The 17,220-nt window shown below is 39.3% G+C and overlaps 1 protein-coding gene across 25 annotated transcripts in view; it reads right to left on the bottom strand.

The window, feature by feature from the left end:
• The window catches only part of ANK3 (ankyrin 3), a 704,894-nt gene that overhangs the window by 145,717 nt on the left and 541,957 nt on the right, over nucleotides 1-17,220 (bottom strand). For all 25 annotated transcript variants that reach the window (XM_055354157.2, XM_055354158.2, XM_055354146.2 and 22 more), the window contains 2 exons: nucleotides 11,932-12,129; nucleotides 6,539-6,637 (listed from right to left, as the gene is read on the bottom strand). In XM_055354157.2, the coding sequence (XP_055210132.2) occupies nucleotides 6,539-6,637; nucleotides 11,932-12,129 (297 nt within the window). The remainder of the gene's footprint in view (nucleotides 1-6,538; nucleotides 6,638-11,931; nucleotides 12,130-17,220) is intronic.

Below are 17,220 nucleotides of genomic sequence, written 5' to 3'. Positions count from 1 at the left end.
ATATGCGTGTGTATGTATGTGTATACAAACTAGATAATTATTTTCTTTAAAATAAGGATATTCCAGATCCTTCTCTAGATGGCTGTGTTCATTATAACATACTACCCTGCAATTTCAGAGCCCCTGTTCATAATGACACAGGCAGTACCAGATCTCTGAAAGGGAGAACATTGACCTTTTATCACAATATTTCTAAACAGGAATGGGGGTGGGTGATCCATATTTTCAAGGGTCTGTATCTTATATGATGGCACTAGTGTCTTTATGGTGACCCCAACAAATGAATACATTTGAATTTGAAGAAGAGATGCCCAAACCGCAGTTGACTGCAGAAGGTGAAGATACCTTACCAGGGATGTGCTGCCCTAGAGAGGTGACTCTTGGTAGACTTTGTCTCACTAAACAAACTGTCAGTGCACCCACACTGACCAGACTGTCCCTGGAAAGCTCACCATAACCACATATAGGAAACTGACTTACAACCTCTAATGCTACTTAATACACGATGGAGGATATTCCTTTTTGGTGACCAGAATCCATTTGCCTGCTTTGCAGGGTTCTCCTTTTCAGTACAGAGGAACTCAGACACTGCACCCATGATCAGAATACTGCTTAATAAGGGAAGCTTGAAAATAATGTGTCCAATCAGTGCTCAGTACAGTTGGTTTAATTGATTGAAGTAACATTATTTCCAAGTTCAAAGAACTTCCCTTACAAGTCAAAACCATGTGGACCCAATGTTTTTTAAAAATCTAAATATTAAAAAATTCTTTGAGATTTTAGTCAATTTGCTTAAGTTATAATACAACCATTTCTAATAGTTGTTGAGATGGATGTGTTGATTAGGTATGTATAGTTGAGACATGGTTGTTTATTTATTTATTTGAGACAGGGTCTTCCTCTGTCACCAGGCTGGAGTGCAGTGATGGGATCATGGCTCACTGCAGCCTCCCCTCCTGGGCTCAATCTATCTCAAGTAGCTGTGACTACAGGCATGCACCACCACGCCTGGCTAATTTTTCTATTTTTTGTAGGGATGAGGTCTCACTATGTTGCCTAGGCTGGTCTCAAACTCCTGGGCTCAAGTGATCTTCCTGCCTTGGCCTCCCAAAGTGCTGGGATTACAAGTGTGAACCACTATGCCTGGCCTAAATATTTTAATGCACAGTTTCTATTCATCCTCGTAGCTTCCCATCTCATTCTTATTAAAACCCTAAGTCATTATAATACAGTGTTAGGAGCTCTCTAATTCTAGTCTCCCCTATCCTCCTCATTCCCCATCCATACAGCTTTTAATCTTCCCACTATTCTCTCCCTTGGTCACTGTGCTCCAGGACACTGGTCTTCCTGCTGTTCCACAAACACTAAAGTGTTTTTTCAAAAATACATGGGCATGGCCAAGAAGATTGAACTTGCATTCAGAGAAATCAGATGTGGGCTCCTCCATTCATCGGGGTTAACAGCATTCCCATACAAAATAGCACCTCGCATAAATACGCTCAGAGAGGTGGGACGTGAGCAATTCTTTCCAATCAGCAGTAACAAATTTTTCAAAGACTCCCTATTTTTTTCTTGAGTAGCTAAACAAACAAGCAAACAAATAAAGAGCCATAGCCCAGGGAACAGAGCAGCCTCTGCCTCTTTGTCATAGCTGCCTCACTGATAACATCATTACAAGCTGATTAGGTTTTTCCTTCCTTCCTTTGGGCAACACTGGATAGAGCTCAGCAAAACCCTGCAAAATACATCCGAGTCTTTAACAACATTCCTTCCTTTTTTCCTCTCTTGATTACCAAGAAGTAGATGTTTACATCCATTCACTGATAAGACTGCACTTCTGACTGATGAGAGCGGGGGAAGGAGGGGCTCAGCAGCCAGGAGCCTGGGCCTCAGAGGCAGACTGTCTGGGTTTGGGACCCAGCTCTGCTACTTACTATCTGTGTGAATTTGGATAAGTTATTGAACCTCTCTGTACATTGGCTTATGCATTATAAAATGGACTTTAGTAGCAGTACCAAAGTCATTGTGTTGTCATGAGGATTAACTGTTAATTATTTCAACAGTGTCTGACACATAGGGTTAGCTATTATCACCTCGTGCTGAAAACAGTGCCTGGCATATCATCAGTGCTCAATAAATATTTTAAATCTTTGGTAAATTAATGACTGAAAACAGGAAAAGATCAGGCCGGGTGTGGTGGCTCACGCCTGTAATCCCAGCACTTTGGGAGGCTGAGGCGGGCAGATCACTTGAGGCCAGGAGGTCAAGACCAGCCTGGTCAACATGGAAAAAGCCCTGTCTCTGCTAAAAATACAAAAAAAAAAAAAAAAAAAAAAAATTAGCCGGGTGTGGTGGCATGTGTCTGTAGTCCCAGCTACTCAGGAGGCTGAGGTGGCAGGATCACTTGACCCTGGGAAGTTGATGCTGCAGTGAGCCATGATCATGCCCATGTACTCCAGCCTGGGCAACAGAATGAGAGACTCTGTCTCCAAAAAGAAAGAAAAAAAAGAAAAAACAGAAAGAAAAAGAAATTGTCATTTCTAACTCTGGCTCAGCCTATTCCGCTTCTGATACCCCTTATAATTTTGCTAACCAGGCCAGGCACAGTAGCTCATGTCTGTAATCCCAGCACTTTTGGAGGCCGAGGCCAGCGGATCACCCGAGGTCAGGAGCTCGAGATCAGCCTGCCCAATATGGCAAAACCCCGTCTCTACTAAAAATACAAAAAATTAGCCAGGCATGGCGGTGCCTGTAATCCCAGCTACTTGGGAAGCTGAGGCAGGAGAATCACCTGAATCCGGGAGGTGGAGGTTGCAGTGAGCCAAGATCACACAACTGCACTCCAGCCTGGGTGACAAGAGTGAAACTTCATCTGAAAAAAAAAAAAAAAAAAACCAAACAAAAAAAAACAAATAATTTTGCTAACCAGTTTTCTTTCCTCTGGCATGCTCATCTCAGCTTATAGACATATTTTTATGTTTCCATCTTAGAAACAAAAAGCACTCCTTTCAAATATTTCTCCTTTTCTCTAGGTTTCTATCCTTTGAAAACAACTTCTTGAAAAAAAAAAATCTTCATTCACTGTTCCAGCTCATCCTCCCTACATTTCACCATCTCCACTACTCTAGTAAAACTGCTTTTTAATATCCCAAGTGCCCAGCCATGCATGGCATGCATGGACTTTGAGCTTCTCTTATCTGAAACACCTTGACAGTTTTCATAATTTGACAGCCCTATCATATTCTTTCCTGATTTCTCCTCTACCTTTGGACAGCCCTCCTTTGCCTCCTCCATCCACTGTAAAATGGAGTGGATCCCGAGGGTTTTGTCTTTGGTTTGCGCCACACTTTTCCTTGAGGATCACATCTACTTTCACAGTGTCAGCTAATACCTTGACTGTGATGATTCCGAAATCTGCATCTTTAGTCCAGCCATCCTTTCTGTGTCCAGATCAATATGTGAGTCATTTCTTGGGTTTTCCTACTTGATTGGCCCCCGGTAATCTACAATTCAACACACCCAATAGGAAACTCATAGTCCTCTTTCCCCAGCTGGCTTTGTCTCCTTTATTCCCTGTCTCATTGAATGGTACTTGTGATCACCCAGCTGCACAGGTCAGATCCTTAGTTTCATCCTGAATTTCCTGCTTCTCCTTAGTCCCCATACACACGTAGTCTTCAAATCTTTTTTTTTTTTTTTTTTTTTTTTTTGAGATGGAGTCTCGCTCTGTCGCCCAGGCTGGAGTGCAGTGGTGCGACCTCGGCTCACTGCGAGCTCTGCTTCCTGGGTTCACACCATTCTCCTGCCTCAGCCTCCCGAGTAGCTGGGACTACAGGCACCTGCCACCATGCCCAGCTAATTTCTTTGTATTGTTTTAGTAGAGACGGGGTTTCACCGTGTTAGCCAGGATGGTCTCGATCTCCTGACCTTGTGATCTGCCCGCCGCGGCCTCCCAAAAGTCTTCAAATCTTAGCTGTTTGTATGTCTTTTAATTATTTCTCTAATTTCTCTCCTGTTCTCAGTGTCTCATCTGCCACTTAGTTCAGGCCTTCTTTATTCTTCATTTGGATTTCACAATAGCCTAACTGCCCCTGCTGCAAGGTTTAAAATCAACTTATTCTTTGCATTGTTTCCCAGGATCTTTGTAAACCAGATTGCTGATCTTATCACGTTTGTGTTTAAAAACTTCAGTGGCTTCTCAGTGCAAACAGGATAAAAAGCTGGACAGCTTAGCCTGGTACATTAAGGCCCTCTGAGATCTTAATTTTCTAGCAATATCTTAAGACGTAATCCCCGTTTTTCTTCACATGTTCCCATGATATTGAACAAGCTATAGCTTCCTCTATCCTACCCACCTTTGTCAAAAATCTTAGTTATTACCTAATACTCTAAAATTATATATATATTTCTAGATATAGACCTATGGTTAAAATCAGGCTTTGTAATAATTAGCTTTGGGACCTTATGCAAGTAATTACTTTTTCTGTGCCTCAGTTTCCTCATCTGTAAGACGAGGATGCTAATTTTACCAGCCTCATAGGGTAGTTGTAAGAATTAAACAGAATAATAAATGAAAAGCACCCGGCATAGAGAATAGTACCCGGGATAGAGAAAATGGGTAACACATTGTTTTATTTTATTATGATGATGACTTTGTTATTATAATACTATGTGTTTTGCTCTCTAAACTATGAATTCTATGAGGGCAAGGAATATATCTCCCAGGTAAGAATTTGGTGACCAGTAGGAAATCTATAAATAAATGTGAAATGAGTAAGTATCACATAAGTTCTCAAAGCTTTTTATGCTTTTACACACATTTAAAGAAATCCAGTGTAACTCCTGATCCCTAATTAGTGTCCTCTAAGAATCAGTGCCTTTCAGGGGTGGTCTAAATAAAATGCTTCTGGACATTATCCTTCGGAAAAGCAAAAGCAGTGGCTTCATCTCTATCAAACAACACTGATTATTATACCCTGTGGCACAATTTAGCTTAAACTCATTTGGTGAACTTCAAATGCAAAAGGGGGGTGGGGTATAAAGAGTCAGCAAACTGGAGGGAGAGGACTGCAAAGGCTGTTACCAGGATTTTCTAGTCTTTTCCTCATCAGGGAGAAGAGGTCTTGATATTTTTATTATTAGTAATTATTTTTGCATGTAAGCCAATGAGTTGAATGGTGTACATCCCACCTGTGGGCTGCTTGGGGATGTCTTCTTTACCAGCGAGAATGTGAACATTCCTGGGATACAACAAACTCCTTATTCACAAAATTAAGCAGCAAATGCAAGCAACCCAGCTATCTGCACTTCTGCTGTGCTCTAGTTATGGGACAATCATGGCTTCACTTGCTTTTGGTGGCTGTGACCTTTGCAGAGAAGAGAAAGGAAAGGAAAATAACTTGTAAAGGACAGAGAGATGCTTTCTGAAGTGAGACGCTCTGCTCCGTTCGTAAAGGGCAGGAAAGGTTACATGCCGCAAGATATTATACGGAGTACAAAAATGACTACGTGGCCGGGCACGGTGGCTCATGCCTGTAATCCCAGCACTTTGGGAGGCCGAGGTGTGCGGATCACAAGGTGAAGATATCAAGACCATCCTGGCTAACATGGTGAAACCCCGTCTCTACTAAAAATACAAAACTTAGTTGGGCATGGTGGCACATGGCTGTAGTCCCAGCTACTCAGGAGGCTGAGGCAGGAGAATTGCTTGAACGTGGGAGGTGGAGGTTGCAGTGAGCTGAGATCAAGCCACTGCACTCCAGCCTGGTAACCGAGTGAGACTCCGTCTCAAAAAAAAAAAAAAAAAAAAAAAAAAAAAAAAACCAAAAAAAACCCAAAAACATATGTTAGAGTAGATGACACAAATCTGCTACGAAGAAATAACAAAAGTAAGCATATAAAGAACATTTTCAGAGAAATGTGATTAATGTGAAGCTATATCTTTGATGATGACATGAGTAGTCCTATTTTGTGTGTGTGTTTGAATTGTGGCATTATATAAGATTAATTAGCAATTTTTTTTTTCTTTTTGAAATGAGAGCTTTTTCGTCTGAGACAGGGAGAACACAAGCATGACCGCACAGACCATTAGGAATTTAGCAAGTGAGTAATATTTAAATAAGCCTTAATTTATCCTGTTTCATAAATCATGGTGAACAAACGTAGAGGTCACAAATTACAAGTTTTTCTATTTGTCTATTTGTCTGCATTTAAAACATCCATCACAAAAACTAAGAAAGGTACAAGCTTTCACACTCTGCCCCTGAAGGACACATTTGTTGTAAGGAGGCTCAACAGTGTTAATATAGGGGGAAATTACTGTGCAGCTAGAATCAAGTACCCAGGCCGTTAAAGACAAAAGTCCCTGGAATATGGCAACCGGAGACTTTAATGTCCCTTGCATAAATAAATATTTAAAATACTATGTAGAAAAGAGATGATTAAAGGGTTTGTTCTCCTGATACAATTATAGTTTCTTCCTTACTGCAGTCACCAAATGGACACATTCTTTTCCGTGTGGCAAGGGAGGGCCGTATACCTTTGTCTGGGCATCCACATGAGCCCCTTGGTTTACGAGGACTTCTGCCACATTCACTCGATCTTCTTGAGCAGCCAAATGGAGTGGGGTCAGGCCGCTCTGCAAAAGATTCAAAGGGCACAGTCATCATACAGGAAGGAATGTCACACACATAGCCATGTTTGAGAAACCATTTGTGAATTCTAAGATGGTAAGCCGAGAATTTCTATGTTTGAAAAAACCTATGGAATAAATTTATATGCTTGGGAGGCCGAGGCAGGTGGATCACATGAGCCCATGAGTTTGAGACCAGCCTGGCCAACATGGCGAGGCCCCATCTCTACAAAAATTAGCCAGGTGCAGTGGCATGCACCTGTAGTCCCAGCTACTTGGGAGGCTAAGGCAGGAGAATTGTTTGAGCTCGGTAGGTGGAGGGTGCAGTGAGTTGAGATAGCGCCATTGCACTCCAGCCTTGGTGACAGGGGTGAATGAAACCTGTCTCAAAAAAAAAAAATTATATGTTATACTGTCTTAGCACTGTGGCAACATGACTATCTGTAGGCTGCATGAAAAATTGTAGGCATTCTTACACTTTCGAGTAAGAAATGGAGTGAGCCTTGTATACTCATCACAGACTTAGCAATTATCAAAGTTTTCCTATGTTTGTTTCACCTATCCCTCTTTTCCTTTTCATTCATTTGTGGCAACATTAACACAAATCTAGACACTACAACATTTACCCCCATACATTTCAGTGTTCATCTCCAAAAATTAGACTCTTTTTTTTTTTTACAAAATTTTGCAAGAGTTTTAACATATCGCCAATGCCACTAGCTTTACCAAAAATTATTTAAATGATATCTGTTTACAAAGTGAACACTGACATATGCTGATAATATTTTCTCCATATTAACTCCCAAGGTCTAATGAATATTTTCTGTATGTCACTCTGGGTAGGAAAGATCGCCTGTGAAATGTAATGTGAATGCAAGATCATGACAATTTCCAGGTCATTTAGATGATGTATGGATTTAACAAGACTGATACAGTATTTGAAACTAACCCTATTAGAGAATTTGCAGAACACATGGTTGCTCTCATGACCAAGAAAAAAATTACTAAGATTATACTCCGGTTTTAAAAAACCTCTTTAAATTGTAAAGCATTTTTTATAATATTTAAGAGAAAGTGAGTTGGTGTTAGTGCTTTCAGATTTTTTGCTTTCATCCATTATGAGCACAGAAGTTAATATCTTAATCCTGGAAGTCTTTTCTCTACCTCTAGCATCTGTGCAATGAAAATATCAGCCTGTCCTATTTGTCAGAGGAAAGGAGGTAATCAAAGGCAGTTTCAGGAAGAGCACAGAGTCTTCTAGATGTGAAACATTATTTATTCAGGGGTTGCTATTCCATCAGAGCAATTATGGAACGCAGAGAGAGTCAAGCTGGGACTTTTTAATAATGTTTATAGAATTTTGGAGGAAGCTCACTTGAACTGAATAAAGGGGGAAATGTGAAAAGGAGGACTGATGCATTCACTTGAAATTCAAGAAAAATAAGCCAGAGCCAAAACTGGCACCACCCAAACACTGACCTCATCACAGAACCATGTTCCGTGTTCTACTTCAGAGGAAATAATATTGTCAGCCACAACACTTTGTGAGTGTCATGGTCACCTATTCTAAGTTTGAAACGTTTGACACTGAGGGTACTTTACTGAGTAGCTCTCAGCAAAGACTGAGAAATGTGTTGTGGGCACATGTTGTCCCCTCATGCTCCCATGTCTAGGTGCCTGCTGCTCACCTGGCTTACCCACTCACTGATGGAGTCACTTCAGGCTTCCCTGGCCTTTCTCTCTTCTCGTTTCAATAAAGGGCCAAGTTATTACATTTATGTGCAAACCTACTATGTGCTTACTTCTATTACAAATATCATAATCCTGCATTTAAACTCTGCTTTCTTGCTTGTCTTCCTCAAACCACTGTGAGCTTGTTGAGGCAAGTATTGTATCTTTGATTTTTATATAACCAGTGTCTAGCATCTAGCATTTAATCCACTCATTCATAGATTAAATCAGAGAAAAAAAATCAAACATTTTTCTTAGGTAGAACAGTATAAATTATATAAATAACATTTTATTTTTATATTCTTGGTTATAATTTAAAATATTTTAAAAACAATATGAAAGTAACCACAGCCCTGTTTGAGTTCAGAAGTTACCTGTTAATCTTTTATGGCATTTTGATCATTGCTCATTTTAAAAATAGCACTTAGGGCCGGGCACAGTGGCTCACGTCTGTAATCCCAGCACTTTGGGAGGCCAAGGCGGACGGATCCCCTGAGGTTGGGAGTTTGAGACCACCCTGACCAACATGGAGAAACCCTGTCTCTACTAAAAATACAAAATTAGCCGGGAGTGGTGGTGCATGCCTGTAATCCCAGCTACTCGGGAGGCTGAGGCAGAAGAATTGCTTGCACCCTGGAGGCGGAGGTTGCAGTGAGCCAAGATTGCATCATTGCACTCCAGCCTGGGCAACAAGAATGAAATTCTGTCTCAAAAAAAAAAAAAAAAAAGTATTTATTTGAAACAGAGAAAACATCAAATTAAAATAGCAACAGCTCTGTTTAATATTCTTTCAGTTGTATAAAAGATATAAGCATTGGGGACCTATATGGGAAAATAGGAACATTAAAAGCAAAATTGAATCAAATCAAACACTAGCACCTCAACAATAACTTGGGGTTCATGATCATTTTTCCTTAAAAGTACTGGGAAAGTGCTGGTTACTAGTAAGAAAAAAGAAAGTAAAAACAATAAAGTGTTTAGTTCAACATAAATTATGAAAGCTAAATCTTTTTTAATAGTTATTTTTAGCAAGGAAATAAAATGTAGTGTTATGTGAGAAGAGGGAAAGGTAGGCAGGAGAAGGGAGGAGGGAACAGTGAGTAATTGATGCTTAAAACACTGGCAGCTCAGGAAAAACTGACAAAAACTGAGAGACAGTTCCTTATTGAATAATAAAAAGTTTTGCTGCTTTTCTGTTTTCATATCAGGGCATATTTAGTGCTTTATACTGAAAACGACAACGGAGAAAGGATGTAAGGATTTACAAATGCCTTCATATTAGATAGTTTCTAATGAGAAGTTAGAAGTTAAAAGTATTAGAAGTTCTCGGAAGTTCCTTAAGTTCAACATGCTAATGGAAAGCCAGCTGATCTTTTAGAATTCCTTTAGGAATATCTCTGCTTGTGTATCATTTACTCAGGAAAGTGGCCAGAAATTTCCAGGTTTCCCTGGTTTGCTATATGTCTTTGAGTCTTCAGAATTCCTTTTGTTAATTTCCACTCTACTAAAACAAGCACTGAGAAAATTTTTGCCCTAAATATTTTTAGCCTAAAATCACTCTATGAGGCTAAGATGAATTCAAGGCTGGGCATATTTTGTACCAGTTGGCTGCAGGATTTTGAAGAAACAAAGTCAGTCACACTGCAGTTTGGTATCAAACCTACTGGAAATATTCAATTTAAACCAATTGTGAAAGTATTACATTGTTTCTGGAAGAAATGATGAAATACAATATTATGGGCTCACAAGAGAAAATACACTCTGATACCAGCATGTGCTTCAATTTGGGAAACACAAGGTCCTCTTTGTCATAAAGACAAGTTGAGTTTTGAGGCAAGCCATTACAATTCTGGTCTCTAAATTGGTATATAAAACTATAGAAAATTCAAAAGATCAAACAAATCTTAACTATAATGACTATTATGAAATTGCTTTTTGATTCCCATTAATGCTGAGACATGCACTCCTAAAAGGAATGTTTAACAAGAAAAAAATAAAATTAAAAAAATGTGTTTGCTCTGTAATGACCAAAAAAGATTTTCACAATACTAAAACTAAAAAAAGATATCCCTGGTCTTCTGTATATGTCTTTTGGTCTACAGAATTTGTTAAATAATAACCTTGAGAATTCAGATTGTTATGGAGTAACCTTTTTCCAAAACTGTAAAAATTCCAAAATTAAAAAAACGATTTTTTCTTACTTAAAAGTGTTGAATGTTTTCTCAGTGTATCCTCAAAGCAACTCAAGAAGTCAGTATTGCTATCTCCATGTACTAAAGGACAAAACTGAGGCTCAGAGAGGTAATATAACTTGCCTAAATGACACAGGACGAATCCAACTTAGGATTCAAACTCTCTGTGATTTCAAAACACAGGCACACATGTTAAAAGTATTTAAATTACTTGTTATTTGTCAACATAAGACTATTGCTATTTTGAAACCCTACTCCAATATCTGAGCTAGGCCTGAGAAATATCACAGCTATGCCCACACCCAGCAGGCAGAAGAGAAGCTAAATGCCAGAGAGGGGAGGTTATCAGAATCTGAGGGCCCTTTTGTGTGGTTTCCTATTATCTGAAGATTTAGAAACACCTGTCTTGTGTTTTGGGCCAATCTTAATGAGCAATTCAGCAAACCTAAATTCTTTGATACATACAGGGAGAGGTAGTAACTTCATTAACAAGTTTCTGGTTAATTGTGGGCTGAACTTTCACTTTGCTTGACAAAACTCTAGTCTTTTCTTCATGAATAATGAGCGTATCAAAGATGACAGCATGGGTGTTTGAAGAGTTTAGGGAACAGTCTTCACAAGTTCCTTCAAAATTGCCAACAACTTCTCCTATCTACTCCATAAAATAGCTACTCTAAATTTGTTATTAAAATGAACTCACGAAGGCAGCAATGTTTCCCATTTCTCTTTGTAACCTAGAACTTAAAAACGGATGAGCAAGGAGCAGGACCCCAAACATGTTTGTGGAATAAAGCAAAGGGCTACAATTTGCAGCTTCTTATTTGCTATGTTATGGTGAAGTAACAATGGTGCTCTTTGAATTAACATTATAACAAAACTTTATGTTACTACAAAAACTTCCTGGACTTCATTTTTATGGCTATGTGTATATAGAGCCACTTCCATATACACTCATTGTCTGACTTAATTATCTGAATTATTTATTTACCATTATCTTTCTCTCTGTCTCTTTTTTTTTTTTTTTTTTTTTTAAAGAGACGGTCTCACTCTGTCACCCAGGCTGGAGTATAAAGAAGCAATCAGAGCTCACTGCAGCCTCGATCTTCTGGGCTCGAGCAGTCTACCCGCCTTGTCTTCCCAAAGTGCTAGGATTAAATGCCTGAGCCAGAGCAACTGGCGTATTGACCATTTTTCTTATTGTTTAAGCAGATTGTTTCCAAATTTTTGCTCTGTTAAGTAACACTTTGGTAAACAACTTGGTGCAATATTACACTTTACACATCCTATTTGACCCAGATCTTCTGTGAATTCTTAGCGACCTTTCTGAGGGGTGGGGTTTTGTGTGCTGCATGCTTTGTCAAGAAAGAAGTGGGTTACCTTATTGCTCAGGTTCACATTTGCATTTCTACCGAGGAGCAGCGACACCATGTCCACGTGCCCTTCCTGAGCTGCGAGATGGACGGAAGCAATTCCTTGCCGGGTAACTGCGTTGGCATCAGCACCATATTCCAGCAGAGTTGTCGCTATGTCCATCTGGTTCTTTTTGGCAGCGATGTGCAGTGGCGTATAACCATTCTGTCAACACAAATCACTTGGTCACATGCCCAGGAACAAGATAAAAATGTGCACAGTGCATTTTCAAATAGTTTATGTCTCTTTCTAGTGGTTTTCTATGATTGCTTAAGAAATCAGGATTAAGTAAGCAAATACTGGTAAACCAAGTGGTACATGATTATAGCGCCCTCATGTATCCTGCATTCCTAAGTAGGGAAAACATAATTTAATATGGACATTTTATTTATTTTATTTTATTTTTTTGAGACAGAGTCTCACTCTTCACCCAGGCTGGAGTGCAGTGGCTGGATCTCGGCTCACTGCAAGCTCCACCTCCCGGGTTCACGCCATTCTCCTGCCTCAGCCTCCCGAGTAGCTGGGACTACAGGCGCCTGCCACCACGCCCGGCTAATTTTTTGTATTTTTAGTAGAGATGGGGTTTCACGGTGTTAGCCAGGATGGTCTCCATCTCCTGACCTCGTGATCCACCTGCCTCGGCCTCCCAAAGTGTTGGGATTACAGGCGTGAGCCGCTGCGCCCGGCTTAATATGAACATTTTAATCAAAAAGAGTTAGAGTATTATTGGTTTTCCAAAAGGAATATAAATTTCCCTTTTACAGGAAATTATGTTACAACATGCTCGATAATTACTTGCTTTATTTAAATTGAGGACAGGAGGAAGAAGCAACAATCAGTTATCACTAGGGCATATTCAGAGCCATTCATTCTTTTATTTAAAAAAATACCTTTAATTGCCATCTATTGCTTACAAGTTGAAATTTTTAATGTTCATGGAAGTTAAGACACTACCATCTCTCCTCATTTGGCCTTTTGATTTCCTCTTTTACAAAACCTGTCTTCATGCTGGTCTGTCATCCTGCACGTCCCCCAAACAGAATATAGTCTCATGTTTCTCTGTCTTGACTTACTCTACAAGAATGCTTTTCCCCAACATGCCCAGCAGCCAGCATCTGTCAGCTGAAAATTCAGCTCAAGGGTCACACCCTCCAGGAGGTTTTTTATTTCTTCCCATCCCTCAAGCCTCAACCCCTACCCCCAACCCTGACTGACTCTTATCAAAGTCCTGGGGATATTTAGTGGCACTCTTTTGTTTATCTGTCCCCTCCTACTAAATATACATTTCTTAAGGGCGTATATTGTGTTATATTTGTCTTTGTATCTCTCTAGTGCCTCACAATAACTGCCATGTATTAATTACATGAAGAAAGGAATCCTCAGGTTTTGAATCAAGAGTACTAGAGCTTTCAGCATATTCTGGCATCCTTTTCTTGGCTGACCCCTGATACCCAGAGAGAGACAATCAAGATTCCCTTGATAAACTGTTAGTCAGCTGTGCCTCAGGAGCCATCAGGGTCTTCTGCCCCAAGAAAGAGTTTTGGGGGATGTTGCCCTGGTTCACAGTCACTTACAAGAAGTGTAAGATTACATTTTGACATGGACATAAACCTGAGTATGTAAAATATGCTAATGACAAATCAGAATGATTTTTTTTCCATGGATAGGAAGATTTAGAAAAAGAAAATAGAATCTAAGAATTTATATTTGGAAGTATGATCCAAATCTTGACAATGGATCAGTCACAATCTTTTTGAGCCATGTGGAAGGATCACAAACAACACAGAGGGTTTTGAGGGGCTGCTGCACCCAGTACTCAGCCATCCTGCTGCAATGAACCTCACATTTAAGTCACTGGCATGTCCAAGTCCAACAGCATTCCTCACTTGACAAATCCTTATATCAACCCATGAAAGTGGAAATGTCACTTCTAGACTCTTCTGAAACTAGCCTCTGCCAAACTGGATGAGCCAGGGTAAAAGAAGATTTTATATCCCTATTTTTAATTTTGACCTATTGCCATCTGAAAACCCCAGCTGCCCTGAGAAGCATTTGGCCCTCTGCTGGGACACACCCTTCAGAGACTGATGCCCTCAGAGCCAAATGCAGAGCTTTGGTCTGAGCCCAATGCTACAACGGGTGACCAGCATAAAAGAGAAAATTCACAAAGCAGCACTAAAATAGGAAATATAATTAGTCAATGTGTCTAACACTAACCTAACTGCTTCGAGTGGTAAAGGCAAGATAAACTCAGAATTTAGCTTCTTATCATGCATCTTCTCTCTTTTTGCTTTTGCTATTGACATAATATTCAGGTTAGTCACTTCTCAACCCCCTAACAAGGTAAGGCAGCTCACACATGAAAATCTTATTTACTTCTAATGCCACCAAAAAGAATCCTATGTCCTAAAAAAATGTTTTAATCAAGAGAGCTGTGGCAGTCAGGCATGGCGGTGCATGCCTGTAGTCTCACCTACTTTAGAGGCTGAGCCAGGAGGATCACTTGAGCTCAGGAGCTCGAGACCACCCTGGGCAACATAGGGAGAGCCTGTCCTTAAAACTCTGAGAGAGACAGAGAGACAGATACATGGAGAGACAGAGACAGAGAGAGAGACAGACAGAGACAGACTCAGCTCTGTAATATATGCCAATTACAGACAAATTACTATTATTGCTCAAGGATTTATCTTGAGCTCCTTACCTGAGATACAAAGGAAAGTATAAAGCAAGGGAAAAATGACTCAGGTATTATTTTAGTATGAAAAGTTAATCTCAGAAAGACTTAAGAAATATCTTCAAATAATAAGCACATTTATCTTGAGGCTTATAATGGAATTTTCTAAATTTTCTAAGTTGTTTCTACTTTGTGAAAAGTAAAAATGATTCTCACTTGCCACATTAAGAAAGGCAGATGCATCTATCAAAAGAAAAATTCAATAGGGAGTGATTCAACTGTAGAATAATTCTGACCTACAGGTTTTTTTCCCTCTTGATGTAGAGGACCAAGTGCTTGCCACATGTGCTTTTGCATTTCAAAATTAAAATAAAAGCAAATGCAATTTGAAATTATCAAAAGTAATATACAGCATTTAAATCATATTTTAATTTTTTTCAAGAACTTTCACAAATATACTGATCCATATCAATAGATATGTTGCACATTTTATGGAAGAGAAACCTGATAAATAATACTTAAAGCTCACTATCTCTTCTACAATTAGTATCCAGGTTATGCCTGAACTCAAGCCAATCCTCTTGCCAGCATAAGGTCCTGCCACAGGAAATAGATTGGACTAAAATAGATTAGAGCTGCCCATCTACTTTTCAGTACCCCAATTTCCTGAAACCTCATCACATTTCTAGGACATGTATGAGTAAGACAATACATTGGCAATTTTAAAAAAGAGAAGAAAGGAGAAGAAAGGGTAAGAAGAAGGCATCACATGCTCTAAGAAAAAGAACAAAGGATGTGATTTGATTATGAGTTAACATTGAGGTTGCTGCTGTCACATCCATATGGTAATCATGCCCTGTTGAGGCTCTGTACCTTATCTCTCACCACTGCCAGAATTCAGGAATGCCTGAGCTTCCCTGGAGTAAAGAAGGCAGATTGCCTACTCTGTATTTATTCTCCTTTCTTTCTTAGTGAAAACAAACAAACAAACAAACCCCCAAACCAAAACACAAAAAATAAAAGCAAAACAAAACAGACAAACTTCTCTGGTAGTGTGCTTAGCACTATTTCTCAACCTTTGTTTGCACATAGAAGTGGCCAGTGGGGTGTAAGGAGATGTGGTTTGGCGGAACTTCTGGGAAAGCCTTGTTGTGCTGACTTTCTTGCTGCCTGTGGCTTGAAAGTAAATTTGGCAACCCAGTCAACAGTCTTTGGAGGGAAAAGCCAAAGATTCACTGCAATTCCTGTTAAAATATCAACCTCATTTTTCACAGAATTAGAAAAAGCAATCCTAAAATTCATACAGAACCAAAAGGGAGCCCAAATAGCTAAAGCAATCCTAAGCAAAAAGAACAAAGTTGGAGGCATCATATTACCTAACTTCAAATTATACTACAAGGCTATAGTAACCAAAACAGCATGGCACTGGTATAGAAATATATGCATAGATCAGTGGAACAGAACAGAAAACTCACAAAGAAAGCCACATTCCTCCAGCCAACTAATCTTTGACAAAGTTAACAAAAATAAACACAGAGAAAAGGACATCCTATTCAGTAAATGGTGCTAGGAAAATTTGACAGCCAGATGAAGGAGAATGAAACTGGACCCATAACTCTCACCATATACAAAAATTAACTCAAGATAGATTAAAGACTTAAATGTAATACCTGAAATTATATGAACTCTAGAAGAAACCATAAGAAAAACTCTTTTGGACATTGAACTAGGGAAAAAATTCACGACTAAGACCTCAAAATCAAATGCAGCAAGTCAAAAAATAGACAAATGGGACTTAAGTAAACTAAAAAGCTTCTGCATAGCAAAAGAGATAATCAACAGAGTGAACAGGTACCATATAGAATGGGAGAAAATATTCACAACTATGCATCTGACAAAGAACTAATATCCAGGATTTATGAGGAACTCAACACAACAAGAAAAAAAAATCCATTAAAAAGAAGGCAAAGGACACGAACAGACATTTTGTGAAAGAAGACCCACAAATGGCCAAGAAGCATATGAAAAAATGATCGTCATCACTAATCATCAGAGAAATGCAAATCAAAACCACAATTAGATACCATCTCACACCAATCCAAATGGCTACTATGAGAAGTCAAAAATAATAGATGCTGGTGAGGATGCAGAGAAAAGGAAATGCTTATACACTGTTAGTAGGAATGTAAATTAATATAACCTTTAAGGACAATTGTAAGGAGATATCTCAAAGAACTAAAAACAGAACTACCTTTGATCCAGCAATCCTACCGCTGGTTAGATACCGCTGGTTAGGTATTTCCCAAAGGAAATAAATCATTGTATCAAAAAAGATACTTGCACTCGTATGTTTATTGCAGCACCATTCACAATAGCAAAGTCCTGTAATCAACCTTTGTGTCTACCAATGGATGATTAGATAAAGAATATGTGAATATGTGGGATATATATATTTTATTGCTTTTTATTTATTTTTTTTTTTGAGACCGAGTCTTGCTCTGTCACCCAGGCTGGAGTGCAGTGGTGCGATCTTGGCTCACTGCAACCTCTGCCTCCCGGGTTTCAGTGATTCTCCTGCCTCA

Source organism: Gorilla gorilla, chromosome 8, assembly GCF_029281585.2.
Source record: "Gorilla gorilla gorilla isolate KB3781 chromosome 8, NHGRI_mGorGor1-v2.1_pri, whole genome shotgun sequence".
Classification (NCBI taxonomy): domain Eukaryota; kingdom Metazoa; phylum Chordata; class Mammalia; order Primates; family Hominidae; genus Gorilla; species Gorilla gorilla.
This window is presented reverse-complemented; position numbering and strand designations above follow the sequence as displayed.